An 18143-nucleotide genomic window follows, 5' to 3' on the forward strand; every position below is an offset into this window, starting at 1 on the left:
ATGGCACCAAGGCCAAATGGACTCTCTTTGCTGCTGATTAGAGTGTGCCGTCCGGGGCCCTATCACGGTGGTCAGCATTTCTGTGTTTGAATCTGGTTGTCACATTAGCAGTGTGATCACAAGTTACTCAATCTCTGGCAGCCTCGGTGTTCTCAGCTGTAAAATGGCTCTAACAAAAGGACCCTGCCCTACAGGGTTATCACAAGGACAGAATGAATGGTACCCACAAGAGACTCAACACAGTGCCAGGCACACAATAAATAATCAGTATCACGAACTCACAGTAACCACAGCGTACTTCTCATCACCCTACACGCTGCAGATTCCACCTGCAGAAACAACGCTCTTGGGTGAATAGCTACTCGGTATGGTTTGTCCAGGCAGACAGTTTGCAGATATTATTTATGGAGTGATATCATTTTTAAGATGCATCTTCTTTTTCTTCTCATTGTTTTTGTTTTTATTTTCATATTGGAGTATAGTTGGCTTACAATGTTGTGTTAGTTTCAGGTGTACAGCAAAGTGATTCAGTTATACATATACACGTATCTATTCTTTTTCAGATTCTTTTCCCATTTAGGTTATTAGAGAATATTGAGTATAGTTCCCTGTGCTATACAGTAGGTCCTTTTTGATTATCTATTTTATATATAGTAGCATGTATATGTTAATCCCAAGATGCATCTTCTTGAAAAGACAATGATAAACTTTCTCTCTTTTGGCCAAAATCTAATCAATAAGTAGGAGTATGTCATCTATACCCAGTAAAGATCTTGGAAAAAAAATGTAAAAGTTTTAATAACACGTTTAGGAAAAACTTGAAAAACCTTTCAGGTTTGAATAAGAAGTAGTTGCTTTTTCACTGAAAAGATTGGTTGTGTGATGGCTTAGGAATTCTATTTTGATTTCATTAAGCACACAATCTGGAAAGGAAAAACGATCCTTTACATTCATCCGTGATGTGCAGTGTGCTGCGTATTTCCTCCTGGGTAAAGTCTGCTTTAGCATCAGGCACGTTTCTTTTTAAAGCGACAAGAGCAGTCTTCTGTGCATTTTAGGCAAATTTAGATTAAGGTGTAAGTACCTTCTAAAGCAAATAATGTCTGCGTTTTTCTAACAAGTTTAATTTTTATTTATTTTTGGCTGCGTTGGGTCTTTGTTGACACGCGGGGTTTCTCTAGTGGCAGCAAGCAGGCTACTCTTCGTTGCGGTGCGCGCGCTTCTCATTGTGGTGGCTTCTCTTGTTGCGGAGCACGGGCTCTCGGTGAGCGGGCTTCAACAGTTGCAGCACGCGGGCTCAGTAGTTGCGGCATGCAGGCTTCAGTAGCTGTGGCACACGGGCTCAGTAGTTGTGGTTCACGGGCTCTAGAGCGCAGGCTCAGTAGTTGTGGCGCACGGGCTTAGTTGCTCCCCGGCATGTGGGATCTTCCTGGACCAGGGCTCGAACCCGTGTGCCCTGCATTGGCAGGCGGATTCTTAACCACTGCGCCACCAGGGAAGTCCTTGCTAACAAGTTTAGGTAACCAGAATTAAGCTACTCTGGTGCAGCTGGGATCATCCCTAAACACCCACGGCTGCAAGAAGGCATGTAAAGGTGACAGCATGTCTTGAGGGCCTTGGTGGTGGCACCTTGCCTTTGGAAAGCTCCTGGCAACAGGGGCCTCATCCTGTAGGAACAATAGGCCCGACACAGCCCCAGCAGAGGGCTCAAGGCTTCTGTAGCTCCCTCTGGCAAGTGGCCCAGGGGCTCTGGGTCCAGCCATGAGCCAGAGAGATCGTTGGGAGGGGGCAGACAGCAGGAGAGAGCTGGCCTAGAGATCTGGGCTGGAGTACCAGCCGCCCAGTTGCCACCCACATGGCTTTTGGTGCATCTGCTTCCTCATCCATGAAACGGGGATCACACCCTTGCCCAAGTGCTCCTTTCAGAAGGATGAAAGGATAGACTTTATATGAACTCCCTTTAGAAGCTATCAGGGCCTGAAGATGCTCTCCCCACCCCGGGGGTGCAATGGCCACTGTGGTGCTTCCTGGGGGTGGGCTGCCCCACCCAAGGTGCCCCATCCTGTGACGAGAGAAACCGACTTAGGACTCAAGGGCACAATAACTTGGAACACACCAGTCGCAACAGTTTAACATTTTACTAAATCAATTCACACGAATTCCAAATTGCAAATATAATTAAGGACAACAGATTCTGCTCTGCCTTTTAAATCTTTCATTTTCAAATCCATCATTAAGACAAAAAGTAAACAAAAATTAAGCCTGCTGCAAATTCATCATTTTTCTTCTTGAGGGGAAAAAAAGGAACATTATAGTAAAAAGAATGCCACTGGGTGTACAGTAAAGCACCACGACATACGGTTACAAAATGGGCTTCCTGGACTCTGCCCCACGTAGAAGACACTGCTCTCCCCGCTGCTCTGCGTCAAGCAGGATTTCATTAAAATAAAACTATAAAATCTCCTAGGTTACACTAAAGTCAGACACGGTCTGGAACACAGTGCTTAACAACAGTAATGTCAACTATCAGTGCTAACGTAAAAACATTTTAGAAGGTCAAAAACAATTAAACTGGAAACCAAAACCTTATTTTCCCTAGATGAGCAAAACTGAAAAAAATGAAAGGGTTCCCGCCTCCCACTAGGAGTGGAGGGAATCTTTTTTTTTTTTCTTTTCTTTCTTTCAAATTGGAGGCGGGGGCACGGTGCGGGCTGGTTCTGCAGTTCCTCAGCCTAGTTGGCGTCCAGCTTGGCCATTTCCTGCACGTAGATGCCTATACTCTCGCTGTCAAAAAGCACAAAATACACCGTTTTGATGGAAGAGGACATTGTTGACACGAAGTAACTGGAGATGGCCTTCAGGATCAGCTGAGCTGCCGTCTGCTTCGGAAAACCATTCCTGCAAGAGAGAGAACGACGGCTCAGCAACTAGGGGGCCGTGGCGGCCACAGGCCCCCCTCCCCTGCCACCTCCTCCCTCCGGGAGCCCCTCGAGACCCTCTGTGCTGCAGTGGCTTGGTGTTGGGTCAGGGTCCACAAGTGGTACTCGACCTCTGGCTGCTTGTACACAGGTGTTGAGAGAGCCCAGTGCCACCAGACAGGGGAAGAACGAGTAGACAGAGAACTATGACCCGCGGGAGAATGTGCTGTGCTCTGAGAGGCGGCATGCCAGCAAGGTGACAGAATCTGTGGTTCGCGGCGTGTGGGCTGAGTGTAGTCTCCCACAGGCAGTGTGAGCGCCCACGGTTCTTTTCCCAACATCACCGGGACTAGCACGGGTCTTGAGACACAGCCCAGGCTCCCAAAGGCCCCCCGGGGGTCTCAGCCTCAGGGAAGGCTGGAGGCTGGAGCTTCTCCAGGAAGCACCAGCCTCCATCCATGCAAGTAGAGGGTTATATCCTTCACACTGGCCTTCAGATTTCATGGGCGGCAGGAATCCATCTCTCGGCACACACCAGCTTGGACACCCCATAGGCCCAGGCCTTGGGGAGCTGTGAGCAGGGAACGACCCTGGGACAAGTAGGCTCTTCATCTCAAGGGACAGCATCCCAGTCTCCAAGCCAAACTGGTGTGACTTCCCATACAATTCCATTTAAAGTAAACGTCACGTGGCAATTCTGGAGGCAGGGGCTCAGAACTCAGGCAAGAATCTGAAAGCAGGACTAGAAGGACGGGCGCTCCTTGCTCCATGTGTGCTGGGGCTGTTCCTGGTCAACGCTGCAGGTGCAGGAGGACCCAGGAGGACCATGGCAGGAATGTGTCAACTTGCCTAGTCTGGGGGAAATAACGTGGACTTTGGACCCAGTGGTCCTGGATTCAAATCCCTACTGACCCCAGTTTACAGTCCAGGATACTGAGGGTGAGAGTGAGGGGCTGGTCTCCATGGGGATTTCTTTGTTCCTAAGCAGATCTAGTCTTCAGTCTGCCCTGAGCCTGCGGGTCCAGTGGAGTCCGAAGTGCTGGGTCAACCTGCCAGTTTCGGCCGGGGCTTTCCTTCGGATGGGGTACCTGCTGCCAGGTGAGAGGTTTTCAAATGTGTCAGGTGCGGGATTTCTCCTAGGCTCACTCGCTAAGTGCCATGAGTTGTGGACCACCTCAGTGGCTTCTTTTGGAGGGTCACACTTATTCTATTGTCAGCACTCAGGGCTTTTCAGAGCCTTTCAGAGCCAAGGAGAAAACCATGCTTGCGACTTGTTTTTGATCAAACAGGGCTTCACCCAGCTTGACAATGGACCCCTAGCAACTCGTGGATGCTTTAGAAGTGAAGTTCCTTTTTAGAGGACAAGAGTGTCACCCCAGGCTGTTCCTAGCCTGTGCAGAGGAGCCTGCGGCAGTAGGTAGGGTGTGACCTAGAGTTGGGGCTCCCTCACGTGCAGGTGCCTCCCCCACCCCCAGGCGCCTCCCCCACCCCCAGGCACAAGGCACTCCTGCGTGGCAGCCAGCACACACGAGCCTGTGAACCAGACCAGGGTCAGAGTCTGAGAGAGCTGCAGGGGCGTTCCGGCCAGGACAGGGCTGCCGGACAGGCGGCTTCCTCCTGAGGAGACCCTGGGGCTCCGTCCACCAGCAGAGTTGGGGTGACCAAAAGGCGGGCTGGGATGGAGGGTGGTGGGGAGAGGGGCTGTGCTGGAAGTGGGGAGGGTGGGGAGGTTGGGGACCCCGCAGGGCAGGTGACACCCCTCGCACCCATCCCCACTTGGGGCCTGCAGGCCCAGTCTGGGAAGAAGCTGTCCTCACAACACCTGGCTCGGCTGCCTTGACTATTTTCACAGGAGTCGAGGAGCACAAAGGCTACACTGTCCGGAACAAGACACGCGCTGGAAAGCGCTGGATGGAGTGAACCCGACCTTCTGCTTTGAGGGCCTCTCTCCAGTGAGTGTGTCGTGGGGCACTCAGCTCGCACCCTTATAGGGGCCACCCTTCCTCCAGGCAACCCTACTCCTGAGGCAGGGGCCAGGCCAGCCATGGCGGAGCGCAGGCACAGGGTCACCCGAATGAGGGCCCGTTTTAAACATCTCACAAAGAGCAAGTGTTTATTCTCCTGCTGTAAATACAGGAGCTGCCCTAAGGACTCGTTTCGTTCCTGGTGAGGAAAGCCTGAGGAGGCGGCAGCCCCTGGGCAGACAGGCGGGAGTGGGCAGGGCTGGGAGGCTATGGCAGGACAGCGGGGCCCGGCCCGGCCCGCCACTGGAAGCAGCTGCGCTCAGGCCAGGGACTCCGAGGGCCGCTGACCCAGGCAGAGCTCGGCCTGTGGGCACGACCTGGCTAGGCGGGGGCTGAGAGAACTGCGAGGAGTTGCCTCTGCACTGGAAGCCCGAGACCACGCTCCACCAGCCCCAAGCTCCCCCACTAAGGGTGCCCTCCTGCACGTCTCTGCCTTGCACCTGCACAGGTGAGCTGGGCCGAGGTGAGGGCCTGTGGAACTTGCCTGAAGAGCAAGCTGTCTGTTGTGTGGCCTGATGGTCACAGCCCATCTGCTCTGGTGTTTGCCCAGCCTTAGCTGACCCTGGCCAGGGCTTCGTGAGCTGCCCTTATGCCACCCTGCGGCCGCTCTGCCCGAGCCAGGGGAGATGTGGTGCGGTGCAGAGACACAGGGTGTGGCCGCAGGGCCTCCCTGGAGCACCCGCAGCAGGCCGGTCACTCCGCCTGTGCCCAGCGCTTTCTGACACAGACCTTCTCCCACAGCCTTCTATTCCTCTGCCTTGGACCCTTGAAAAGGGATGTGTGACTCTGACTGAAGGGACATTAGTTCCTGTTCCTCTACATCAACAGTTCTCAACATTAGCCTCTGTCAGGATTACGGAGGGCCGGCCAAAACGCAGGCTGCCAGGCTCTGCCCAGGAAATCAGATGAGGTGAGCCTGGGGACCATGCTTTGAGAACGACTGTTCTACACGCACTCAGGGTGGGCCCAAAGGTTAAGAACCTGCACTGGGAAGAAAGGTCGGGGTCAAAGGTCACAGACCTGCAGCCCACGCCTGCGTGCCCTACTGTTAAGGGAGTCTGGGCTGGTCTGGCCTTGTCCTTCAAGGTTGCTGTTGGGTGAACTGTGAATATGATTTGTTTCCAGGAAAACCTCTCGTTGACAAACCCATCCCTCTGTCTGAGGCAGTCACAGCCTAAAGAAGAGACCCAGCCATGGGACTGTGGCCACTCTGGACCACGCAAGCCACCAGGAAGGAATGGAGGTGACAGCTTTCTTGACGTTTCCAGGTGGGTCCCAAAAATGTTTTCTAGTAGGCACAGTTAGAAGTATTTGTAACAAAATGGAATGTAGAAGTGGATGCTTTCACAAGCGTGCTTTACATGCAGAGGCCCTGCACCCTCAAAACAGGGGCAGCTGTGGCACACGCAGTGGCCTGGAGCCACACGGGATTTGAGTCTGGGCCCTGTCTCTGTGCCTTATTTCCCCACCCGGTGAAATGGGGTAGCTAATCAAGTATTTATTACCTGGGGAGGCTGTGTGTATGGAACAAAATACTGTACAGAGAGCCCTCAATCAACAGTGTCATCTCTAAAGTGGGTAGTCTCGAAGGGTCTTTCTAAAGGCCCACACAGTGGAAAATGGCCTCCCCAACCCCAGACCCCATGATAGGTGGGACTGGGTGACTGCTGCTATCTTTGCTGCTTCCCTGTGCTGACAAAGTCAGCATCAGGCCCCCAGAGGGCTGCTGCCCGGGTCTGCGATGTCCAGTTCTCTTGGAGGGCCGTGGGCCAGGACTGCTGGCATGCTGCGGTGTGGCAGGGGCTCCGTCGGGGTCCCCTGGTGCAGTACTGACCAGCTTGAGGAGAGTTGCTTGCCTATGCGTCTCACCCATCTTGTGGCTTCTTGGCTGGCTGGCTGGGTTCTTCTGTTGAATAACCACAGCCCTTCTGAACGGCCATACCTGCTTGGCCAGGTCTTTGTGCCTTCCTCCCCATCTCAGGCTTACTGCTTCTGTGACAGTCACTCTGTTCTACCGCTGTACTGTGTCTGCCTTCTGGATGAGACCAGATGGCACCTCCTCAAGGCACATTAGAGCAAGGGTGGATAAGGGCTTCTGCACTCCAGTCAGATTCCAGTTTCAATCTTAGCTGCCCTCGGGAGCAGGCGTTCACCTCTCCTGGCATTAGTTTCCTCCACTGGAAAATAGGTACTGCTCGGCGATGGCAATGATGACAGTGGTGGTGATGCAGATGCTGCTTCCCCTGGGAGATGGGTGCCCCTCCTATTCCCATTCGGCTCCTGACCCTGCCAGCTGTGCTCATGCCAAATGTCTTAAGTTTCTCTGCGGCCAAGCACTTCCCACCCCACATGGAGTTTATCTTAGACTTCGACCTTTTTTATTGCCTTGACCAGACTAAGAAGGTGTCTGAGCTTCCCCCTGAAGTCGCTCCAGCTGTGTCTGCAACAGCCTTTCCCAAGCGTCTTAGACCTCAGTTTCCCTGGCTGTTGCAAGGGGACCCCATGGGCTACCTCTGCCTGGTGCCCTCCTGGGTCACCTGCTCAGTGATGGCCGGGGGCTGTACACATTGGTTGCTTGTCCACTGTCCCATCTGATGGCAGAGACGTGGGTTCACAGGGCCACAACACAGAAGAGGACTTACTCCCTCCAGCTGTGCTGAGCCCCTCCTCGTGTAGGGCATCGCCAAGCGTCCCTGCTCCTGGCGAGCTCAGCCTCCAGGGCGGGGCAGGGCAGACGCAAAGGACTCCAGGCCAGGGGCTGTGCTGAGCAGGCTGAGCAGGGACCCAGAGATTGCTGTGAGGAGAGGCTGTGTCCTGGGGGTGGGAAAGCCCAGATGGGTTTTCTGGAGGAGAAAGACTAGGAGCCTGACCCTGAAGGCTCAACAGGAATTAAAGTAGATTCTAGATGGACTCTGCTTTTTTTTTTTGCTGGACCAGGCCACCTGTCTAATTGTCTTGGCTGTTTGGGAGATGGATAGGGCAGGGCATCTTGGCAGCTTGGGTGACGTGGGCAAAATGTCTGTCACCCCATGTGGACCCTCCTCTGCTGGGATTAGGTTTCCCTCACACTGTGCTCCTGGGCCTTCCTGTGTTCTGTCTGGCTTTGAGTAACTGCCCAGCCAGAGACTACTCCATCCAGAGGTAAAGGGCAGGCTATCGAGGTCCTGAGCTGAGAGCAGTGGGTTACAAGCGGGTGAAGCTAAAATTCAGAAGGGGATGGTGATGGGCCCAATGCCTCCAAAGCTAGAGAGAGGCCAGGGCAGCACACCCCAACAGAGGCCTCTTACCTTCTCTCACTCCAGGGCTCACATGTTTTGGGTTAATAAGTAATTCTCCCCAATTCAGTTTGTCTCTGTCCTTTATATTTGTCTTCTGAGGCCCACACCAAGGGGTAGGGAGGCCGATGGCTCTGCCTGGGCAGGTCAGGGAATTCCAAGAGGTGTTTCCAAGGTTCTCTAGAATCCACTCACACAGAGAGTGCAGAGGCAGTGGGGTGATCCTCTGGCAGGATGCTCGGAGGTGGGTCTGTTGACCAAAGGGGACAGGAGGCAGGGGTTCCACGTGCCTAATACCAAGAGCACTGAGGCCAAGGACCTCCGAGCAAATTCTGGCTCTACCAAGTACACACTGTGTGACCTCTGGTGAGTGACTTGACCCCTCTAAGCTTCTGTTTCTTTGCCTTTGAGTGGAATTAATAGTGCTGCCCACTTTGCAGGGTTGTTGTGAGATACTGCAGATAAAGGGTTTAGCACAGTGCCTGGGACTCAATGAATACCCACAAGTGGTAGCTTCAAGAAAACGAACTGGCTTTCCTTTTAGGCTCATAAATCTAAGGAGAGTTTAATCAAAGCCCCAAACTAGCTATTCCCTGAGTACTGCCCCTCTGGAGAGGGGTCGTCCCCTAATGTCAAACAGAGCAGAGGGAGTGGGGTATCCATCAACATTGTGACCAGAACGCCCAAGGACAGGAGGTCCAGATGCCAGAGGTGGTTTCCCGAGGCCAGGGTTACACCCTGGGTCTCATTTGCCTCCAGTGGGCTTTAAGATTGGCCCCCAATCTTGGGGGCCGATGGGCTGGAGGAAGGGAGTGTAGGGCTGTGGTCATCCTCCACATGCCCAAGATGCTGGGCCTCAGCTGAGAGAAAGTGATCCCACAGCTCTTTACCAACATGTTTTGCGTTTATATTGTTTTAATTCCAACATGACTTTTATGCCAGAGACACTGGATGCCACAAACAAGCTGTTTTATTTCCCCTCCTAAACCCCACTGTGATTTACTGGCCGGCTCTGGTGTAATCCCAGTCTTTGCTCATGAAAGAGAGGGCAGCTGTTTACACGGCTCTGTGGGGCAAGGTCTGCCCGACAGATGTGGGGCTGGGTGGCTATGCACATGTGCTTGACTTTGGCATTCCGCCCTCTTAAAAGCTTTCAACTGATTATTTTTTAAAACTTTTTACTCCGTGAAAAATGTAAATAAGTTTGTAATAACAGATGCTCTTTTATGGGCATGACTTTTACGCTTCAATTAAAAATTTCCCACTAGTCATATGAAAGAGCATGAAATTATTACCTCCAATAAAGGCTCCTATTGCTTCTCTCCTCGGAAGCACCTTTCATCAGAGTAGATCAAAGTGCATCCGAAACACTAATTAACTGAGCCTCAGAACCGTCTGTGAGGAAGGGCAGTCCCTTAGCCTCACTAGCTGATAAGGCAGGCCAGGGACAGAGAGGGTGATTCATTTACCAAAGGTCACACAGCAGCGCAGCACTGAAGAATTGAACTTCCATGGGAGGTGGGGGGCTGGGAAGGTGGGAGAAGCAGGAAGTTAGCTAATTATGCTCAGATCCAAAAGCACTTTGTAAAAAAAAAAAAAGGTCTTGAATTGACTCTGGGACTGAGTCGGGCACCTATACACCTCTCCACAGTTCCTGGGAAAGTTCAACCTGCTGGGTGCTTGCTGACCAGCTTATGAAGGATGCTCGTCTTCACCAGGTGCTCTTAGAGCCGACTGAAAAAGGCTGTTAGATGCTCTAGCTCTGTCAGCTTTGCTTTCAACAGGCATTTAAATGGTATTGACTTTTAAAATGACGCTCAACAGATGCTTTTGGCAGAAGCGAACAGAATGAAGATGTATGGTGACAGGAAACATAGATGGCAGTCCAGAACAACAATCGTGTCAGCTCTGGATGTCCCTGCAGAGCTCGGCACAGGGCGGAGTGAGCGTGGGAACGCGAGGCTGGGGGCCGTGTGCGTGTTCACCTGTCCTCTGCTCAGGGTCCCTCCCCCCACACACCAGCTTCTTTGTGCTAGTAAGCCCCAGAAGAGAGCCCACTGTCAGTGCAGAGGACTGAGGGGCTCTCACGCAAAGGAGCACCTGGTCTGGGAGGCCTTGGCTGCCCAGAACTGCAGGGCCAGGGCCAAGGCCAGGAGGGGAAGAGAGGGGAGGTGCGGCGCCCACAGCTCACCTCCAGGAGGGACTGCAGAGGAATGCTCCTTCTGTCCCAGGTGGAGGCAGGCAGTGACAGAGGCTCCAGAGGAAGATCTTTTCCCATAGCAGGTCCTCTGGTGGGTCCACCAGTCACGTGTGACTGCCGTGGCCCACAGGAAGTCCTGGGGCACAGTGCCTGTCTGCCTGTAAGCAAGGCCTTCTGGGTACGGCGACTAAGCGCTGCTTGAGCAGATGTGACAGGAATTCCGCCCCGGACTAGCTCTGTCACTGGCACTTGGGGTGTGGGACGCTCAGTGATGGCACTGTTCAGGGAAGCAGAATTACAAGGCCTGCCCAAGATAAAAACAGCAAAATCCACTCTCTGTCCTCCTCATGGGTTTAGAAGAGAAGTGCTCTGAGAAGAGCAGCTTTCTATACACACACGGAACAGTGCTGAGGACGGTGACTCAGGCTCGCCCGGGAGGATGGTGCAGCCTGCGGTGTCACAGGACATCAGTGTGCTGGGACCTGTGCTGCCACTGCACAGCCCGCCTTCCTCGGGTACTGGGAGGGACTGATGGCAGAGACCCTGGAAGGCTCCCGATCTGCATGGGAAGCCCCAGGGATGACACAGAGTCCAGGGCTGCGGCAGCTCTGAAGGCCAGTTTCCCTTTGCTTCCGTGCCCCATCCAGATGGCGAGCCTTCCAGAGGCCTGCTGCTCAGACCCTTGGTAGGGAGGACCGTGGAGCTGTGACAGGCAGTGAGACAGCCTCAGAGGCAGCCCTCATATCTTCATCGCGGCAGAGAGTTCTCAAAGCATGCCTCCTTCGGAGAGCTCCTTTAATTTCCAAGCAGTCCTGAGATGCTGCGTGGCGGGGACAATCACATCTATTTTACAGAGTAGGGGGCTGGACTCAGAGTGGGGGTTAATTTGCATGCCATCACGCAGCTGGTTAGCCAGGCCCGGGCCCGAGCCCAGGGCTGCTCTGACAGGCAGGACCTGATGGGCTGTGTGCTGGCATCTGGGGGTGCACCACCCGGGAGCGGGTGTGGTTGGGGGTTGTGGCTGAATCCTGCCTGCCTCATCTGCGGCTCAAGAACTACACCCTTCCAGTGCTGGCCCTCTGGGTTGTGTGTCTGTCTTAGGGGCAGTTGTGCTGCTCCCCACAACCTCCGTGAGTCTCCCTGGGGGGATTTCAGGGCTGGGAGGTGGGGGAGGCCCAGCCCTATTTCACTCTCACGTATCTGCCCACTCAGATCCACCTCATCAGCAGGGCAGTGAGACACAGGGAGAGCAAGCAGGTTTTGGGGAGGTAGAGGATGCTTGGGAATACAAAGATAAGGGGCAGAGGGCTGTGCCCAGAGGATGCTGGGGTTCAGGGACAGAACTGTAACACAGCTATATGGGCTGGGTCTGGGAGGGGCTCTCCCGGTCAGTATCCCTGCATTCATGCCTCCCCACCCACCTAAGGTCTTAGTGTCCTTCAAGGGTCACCTTCTGTGATGACATCTGCTGTCATGGCTCAAGTCTGATTCTCTCCTCAGGCTTCCTGTCTCCCTACCTCTCTTCAACTGTCCCTCACAATTACTTAATGTCTATGTTCTTCCCGATTTCGAGCTTCCGGTCTCCTCAACAAAGGCAAGTGCTTGAAAGTAGCCTTAGCTGACCATGTACACAGTCAGAGCTCCCTGCAAGCATGGGCCACATACGCAGGGGGACAGGCCGTGGGCCCTTACCTGCCGCTGCCGATGGATGGAAAGGCGATGGACTTCAGCTTCTTGTCATCTGCCAGGGCCAAGCAGTTCTTCACTGTCTTTTCCAGAAGTTCCTCACACTTGTCTGCACCCCAGACGGGACTGTTACAGTGGATCACAAACTTGGCGGGCAGGCCATGGCCTGCGCTGACAGCGGCTGTAGGGGACGAGACAGAAGCAGTGAGCTGGGTCCCCCTGCAAAGCACGTGCGCTAAGTGCCGAGCCCAGGCCAGCTCTCCAGCTCCAGTACGTCTTCCCGGGCCCGCCGACCACCTGGTTCAGGAGGGCTGCAGCTGCCTGCTGCCTTGTGATTCCCACGGAAGCTCGAGCTGGAAACTGCTTGTCCTGCAGTCTCCTCCCTCAGTGGCGGGGCAGGGGGGACGCCAAGCCAACCTTCACCCCTGAAAAGTTGGCGTTAGGATGCATGGCCACCAGGAACTTTAGCCAAGGTCACAGTAAACCCTCTCCCTACCCTCCCAGAAAGCCGAGCCTTAACCATCTAACTAACTTGACCAAATGTGTCAGAATGTTTGTAGCCTCCAATTAATTGCCTTTTGGGGGTCTCCAACCGCCCTTTCCTCAAGTGGATTCATGTGCATTTAATTATGATGTATCGATATCTATAAATCTCTCAGACACAGTTCAGAATAAACCTACTGGGAAAATAACCCAAATAGCATGTCTGCTGCTCTGTTCTTCTCCCTGACTAACCGATCCTGTTAGTTCTGACAGAATTAATTGGACAGTGTTTGTTTTTAGGATGGAACTGTTTTCCTCTCCTAGAAGAGGAGCCTTTTTCCAACTACAGATCTCCATAGCAGACCTGCTTTTCCAGATTTGTTCTCATTCTCTGCCTCTTGTCAGATCTGAAGACACTGGTCTTGGGTCTGCTCCTACCAGGAAATATAACAGGCCAGCCCATGTCTGTCTCCCAGAGCATGTTCCAGGATTCCTGTCCCAAAAGTTGCAATGCAAAGAAGGTGGTTCTGGAACCAATGGGTCTGGTGAGTGCTGCCTGGTAGACTTCTATACAGGAGCACACTAACGTCTCCACCCACTGCTCCAGTAAGACACCCAAACTTTTTTGACCAAGTGTTTTCTAAACCCACTTTGTGAAGAACACCATCAGCGCTATCCAAGGGGTCTGGGTTGTTTGTTAATGGGTACAGTATGTCGCTGGCAGAACCTGGAGAAGAGTGATTTATGGGAAGTGTCTCATGCTGCAGTAGCAACTCCTCGGATCCCAGAGTCACAAGTCTGATTTTGAGTCCTGGCTCTGCTTGCTGACTGGTTCAAGAACTGTGGCCTTGAGATTGGGGGACTTAATTCACCTGCATGTCCACATGAGAAGTAACTGCTAAACTATGCATTCAAAAGACAAGAAATGTGTTAGCAGTGATTATCTTTGGACAGTGGAACAGGGATATGTTTTATTATTTCCTTTATACTTAAAAAATATTTTAAAACATTTTCTAAAACAGATCTTAAAATCAAGAACGAAATGTGTTCTTGTTTTTGAAACAGGCAAACATATCTTTAGCTGTGCTAAGTCTAACGGGTTTGTGCCAGCTGTGGCTCCGGTGTCACCAGCTAAGTTTGGTGTGTGGCAGCATCAGCACCACCTCTCATCACACCTCCTGCTGAGGGTCACCAAATGGGCTTTAACTGGAGTACCAACAGGAAGGACCCTGGGCTGGCACAGAGAGGTGCCAGTAAGGGGCTGAGGAAAGGCCAGGAGCCCCTGGCTGGGTAGTTTATGCTGTGTGTGTCCTCCCTGTTCAGTGTGGGCGGTTCCAGGGGGGAACTGCCTGGAAGAGCTCGGTAATTGTGCCCCCACCAACTCTCTGCAATGCCATGCCCTTTGCAGGCAAAACAGAACTGGCAGAGCAGAGGTCAAAGGCAATGCCACCCTCTTATCCCCGCCAGGACCCGTGACTAGCCCAGGATGGGAGGTCGTGCGTAGTCACTGAGGAAAGAGAGGTAAGGCCTGGGGTACCCTCAGAGAAGGCTGTGTGGCTGTCACATAGTAACTATTGATGCCTATATTAAGATTCATTTGAAAAACAAACAGGATTTGAAAGACAGAATTGGGAACCATCTAGTAAGAAGAGAAAACTGGAGCCCAAAGGGGAGGAAGGGAGTGGCCTGTCCTCACATAGCTGGTGGGGTGAGCCAGCCTCACTCACTGTTCAGACTCCCAGGTGCTCGGGAAACCCTGTGTCCACCTAAAATCCCCAAATCCAGGCTGGCATCAGTGAGAAGTGCCCTGCCTCTAGTTCTTAGCGGTAAATTCTCCTCACATCACATTTCAAGTCATCCTCTTACCCCTCTTATCAGGAAAGGTGTAATTGGCAAATGAGAGATGTATATTTACATTTCTCCCATGAAAAACACAGATGGCTGAATGAAAATGATTCATTTGCATCTCATCAGCAATTTTGCAGATGGCTCAGTATCCCTATCTATACTTCTCAGCTCTTGGATTTTCAGCTCTTAGATTTGCCGAACTTGGCTTCTGTAACTGCTTAAAATTTGAGGGCTAGACATCAAACACTTAGATGCTATTTTAAGTAATGAAGAAAAAACTTGGAAAGGCAATTTCCACAACCCTTAAGTTCCCCTGACAATTTGTATGTCATAAAAGTCTAACAGGCTTTCTTCTGCCTCCGTCTCGGAGATAGCCATGCACCTCTGAATTCTAAGTCGTCCCGTAAAACGGTTTCCCTAAGGCAGCATGCACCACGCCCAGATCAGCACAGTGCCTCCCCACCTCACCTCCAGCTACTTCCAAGGGCCCGTTCTTTTTCCGGAGTTCCAGAACAGCTTCCACAAACTCCTTGCCACCCTTCTTCTCCAGCGTGTTTCCTAGACAAGGACAGGGCGAGGTCAGATTGCCCATCCTTGCGTCTCAGGGCACACACAGACACTTAGCATGTCAGGCGATTACATACTAAAAATGATCTGACTGGCTAAATTTCCAGACAGCTGCAAGACAGGAACAAAGCCCTGGCTGAGTCAGAAAAGTGAAGTTTCGAAGAGATTCACCATCGGCCAGTTACCACTCTGCATGGCTGGTCGCCGAGCTATCTTTGCTGCCTCTTATCTGGGGGTGACTCAGGGTGATCCTGGACATGCCAGAGATGCGAGGGAGATGGGAGACGCCTGTTCTCTGCAAGCACGCCTGTCCTGCATGCTTTCCATCAGCGTGAGAAACCAGATGGTGCCGGCTTCCAAGGCTGATGCCTCCCCCTGGATTTTCTTCTCTGTCTCTGGGGAGAAGCCCCAAATAAGGAGGTTTTAGAAGAAGCATACCATGCTTCCATCAGCAGCTAGCTCTCCTCTTGGCGGCAGGCCCAGAAGAAAGCATTCAGACTTGGCCACCTTTGGGCCAGCATTATTACCATGCTTAGTTCCTATTTTGCAGCTTTGGTGTCATATGTGAATACAAAAAAAAAAAAATGGCCTCAGACAGTATTTCCTTAATCACACAAATGATTCAGAATCGTTTTAGGTAAAGGAGAGCAACATCAGAAACAGAGCTTAAAGATGAACTGGTTGCTTAAAGGAGGATGACTAACCGTTCAGGACCAGATTAAAACAAAAAAAAAATCAAATGGAGGCAGGGAGCATTTCTTCTTGAATTAGGGTACTTGGTAAGTAATCAATTCTTGCTATGAAAGCCAAGTTCCCAAATAAGATTACCAACACCTATAAGGTCTGTGGGTTAAATGTCTCACGTGGGACAGCAAGCAGCAGTCAAAATCGTCCTTTTAAGTTTGGCCAGAATGGGGTCTTACGTCTTCCATAAGCTCTGCTTCCTCAGTTGTGCACATTTTAAAGTACATTCCTCACAAGAGGATAAAATACTCCCCTTAAGATTCACCATTTGTCTTGGAAAATTCAAGGTGCCCTTGGCACATTCTGGTATGGGTCAGTGAGGGTGCACTGGGATGCACCAGCCCAGATTCTCTTTGGATTCACCCCGGAATGACCAGGTCTGATTATCTTAGAGAAACCTGCCTCATTTGCATGTTGTTCTGGTGGGGTGAACTAACCCCAGGAAGTGCCTAGAAGGAAAAGCAGACAGCCTGGGCACTGTCACAGATAAGACGGCACAGGGCTAACAGCAGGCACTGCCTATAAGCCACCCCACTCTAGGAAGTCTGGGGGCCTGAATGAACGTGAGCAGCAGGCCATCACCCACAAGGAGCTCTCAGCTAAGAGAAGGCCTGACTTTCAGACAGAGATTAACTTGGGATCCCTAAGGTGGGATCCAGCGTCCCTCCTCACTAGCCCAGACTGCCCACAAGCCTTCACCTGTCTTGGAAAGCAGTGAAGTAGGCTTTAAATGGCAGAGGTGTCCAGAGGGAAAACACATCCGCTTCAGAGGTTTTTACCGGCAGTGGTGGCAGCCTCTGCATGTTTCTGACAAAGTTCAGCATCAGACACAGTGGCCAAATGGGCTTAAGGGAGCAGGCTTGGGCCTTGTGGCTCAACTCCGCCCACCAGGAAGTGGAGAGTTTGAGGGTACAACCCAGGTGAATGAGGCCCAATTACAGGTTCACCCGAAATATCCATGCAACTGAGAAAAATGAATCCGAAGTCTGAATCCGCTGGATCCCAAATGCTGCTGCCCAGCTGTACCTGGTCTGGCCTTCCCTCCTCACCCATCCTCCAGCTTGAAGGATGGATACAAACATGCTCCAGGCAGGACTATTTCAGGTCCACATTCTCTATCCTATCTACTCTTTAGGAGAAATGGGAAATTTGGAAGGTAAAGTAAAATCAGTGTTGTATTAATACTACCAACTCCCTTCTGAAATAGAAAAATATTAAGAAAATGGGCTGATTTATAATTAAAGGTGTTTTATCTTAGGAAGAGTGTTTACTTTAAAATTTTTACTTATAATTAAATCTTGCTTTAATTAGAAGTGAAATTTGCACGTTAAATTACACTTAATACATTTCCCAAACTTAAAAATTGAACCCTAGATTGCAGGCAATCAACCCGGTCAGAACTTGACTCCTACACACACATATGTATGCACATGTTCATGTAGACACACGTGTACTTTTTAACAAGAAACAGGCCCATTTCAACTGTATTGTCAACACTCTGAATGTAAGACTCTTGCTTTTTAGGCTTAACTTCAGGGTTAATCATAAGGCAATTGGCTTATTTGCCCCCAAGCATAAACATGTGTTACTCCCATGAGAACAAGAGCATTATATCATGCTTAGAAAGCAGGCATTAAGTATCAGTGTTCAAACCAGCCTAAGCGAAAATTTAGGCTTGGACAAATGTCAGGCTCAGCCTGTGGTCTATTTCACTGTTAGAAAGAACTTTCGATGGGTAAAAGTTAATCACTGGGGCTAAGCATTCCTGCACTCGCATTCCTTCTTCCAGCAGTCTCGGGACTCAGGAATTCACACCAAGTATGAGAAGTGGAGTGATTACATCCTCGCTTCCTCTTTTCCCCTCTCACACATCAAAGTGGGAACTGGAACCAATTGAGACCATGTGTGAATCTGGTTGATCATTGTTTTGGTATTGCAAGAGATCTGGGTTCAGTACTAGTTTGGAATGGTTCGCTGAGAAAAAGCACTGAGGTGGGCTTTGGAAGACCTGGGTTCTGGACCTGGCACCGTCTTTCCTCCTTGGCCAGTCAGGTTGTCTGGACCTGCTGTGACAGTGTCCATGAGTGATGTACGACGTAACCTTGGCCGAGCTCTCAGACCCGAGTTACTTACATGTCACCAAGGCTACTCATGCCTAACCTGTGCATATGAGTGGGTTAAGGGCAAGCCTGTCAGAGAGAAAAGCACTAGCACTGTCATTATTCCAAGGAGACCGGTTCCATTCATGCTTTAGGAAGGACTGGGCTCTTCTGGGGGCGGGGGGGGGGGGACAGTCGGCTCTGCATGTTACCCCATCTGGCCCCCGCCAGCCTCAAAGCCTCCAGCTCCACCTCCTGGTGTGGCTAATCCTGGGGAAACACTTTCACAGCCGCAGCAG

General features: G+C 51.7%; 1 protein-coding gene across 5 annotated transcripts in view; it reads right to left on the reverse strand.

The window, feature by feature from the left end:
* Positions 1-2123: 2123 nt before the first annotated feature.
* LOC133090939 (core histone macro-H2A.1) overlaps positions 2124-18143 on the reverse strand; it is an 80336-nt gene continuing 64316 nt past the window's right edge. For 4 of the 5 annotated variants that reach the window (XM_061189618.1, XM_061189616.1, XM_061189619.1 and 1 more), the window contains exons 7-9: positions 14903-14992; positions 12110-12284; positions 2124-2898 (exon numbers count right to left, since the gene is read on the reverse strand). In XM_061189618.1, the coding sequence (XP_061045601.1) occupies positions 2733-2898; positions 12110-12284; positions 14903-14992 (431 nt within the window). In that variant the 3' untranslated portion in view covers positions 2124-2732. Of the gene's footprint in view, positions 2899-12109; positions 12285-14902; positions 14993-18143 lie in introns of those variants that run through there. The other variant, XM_061189620.1, reaches the window with a different exon arrangement.

The sequence above is a fragment of the Eubalaena glacialis genome, chromosome 4, assembly GCF_028564815.1.
Source record: "Eubalaena glacialis isolate mEubGla1 chromosome 4, mEubGla1.1.hap2.+ XY, whole genome shotgun sequence".
NCBI classification, from domain to species: Eukaryota; Metazoa; Chordata; class Mammalia; order Artiodactyla; family Balaenidae; genus Eubalaena; species Eubalaena glacialis.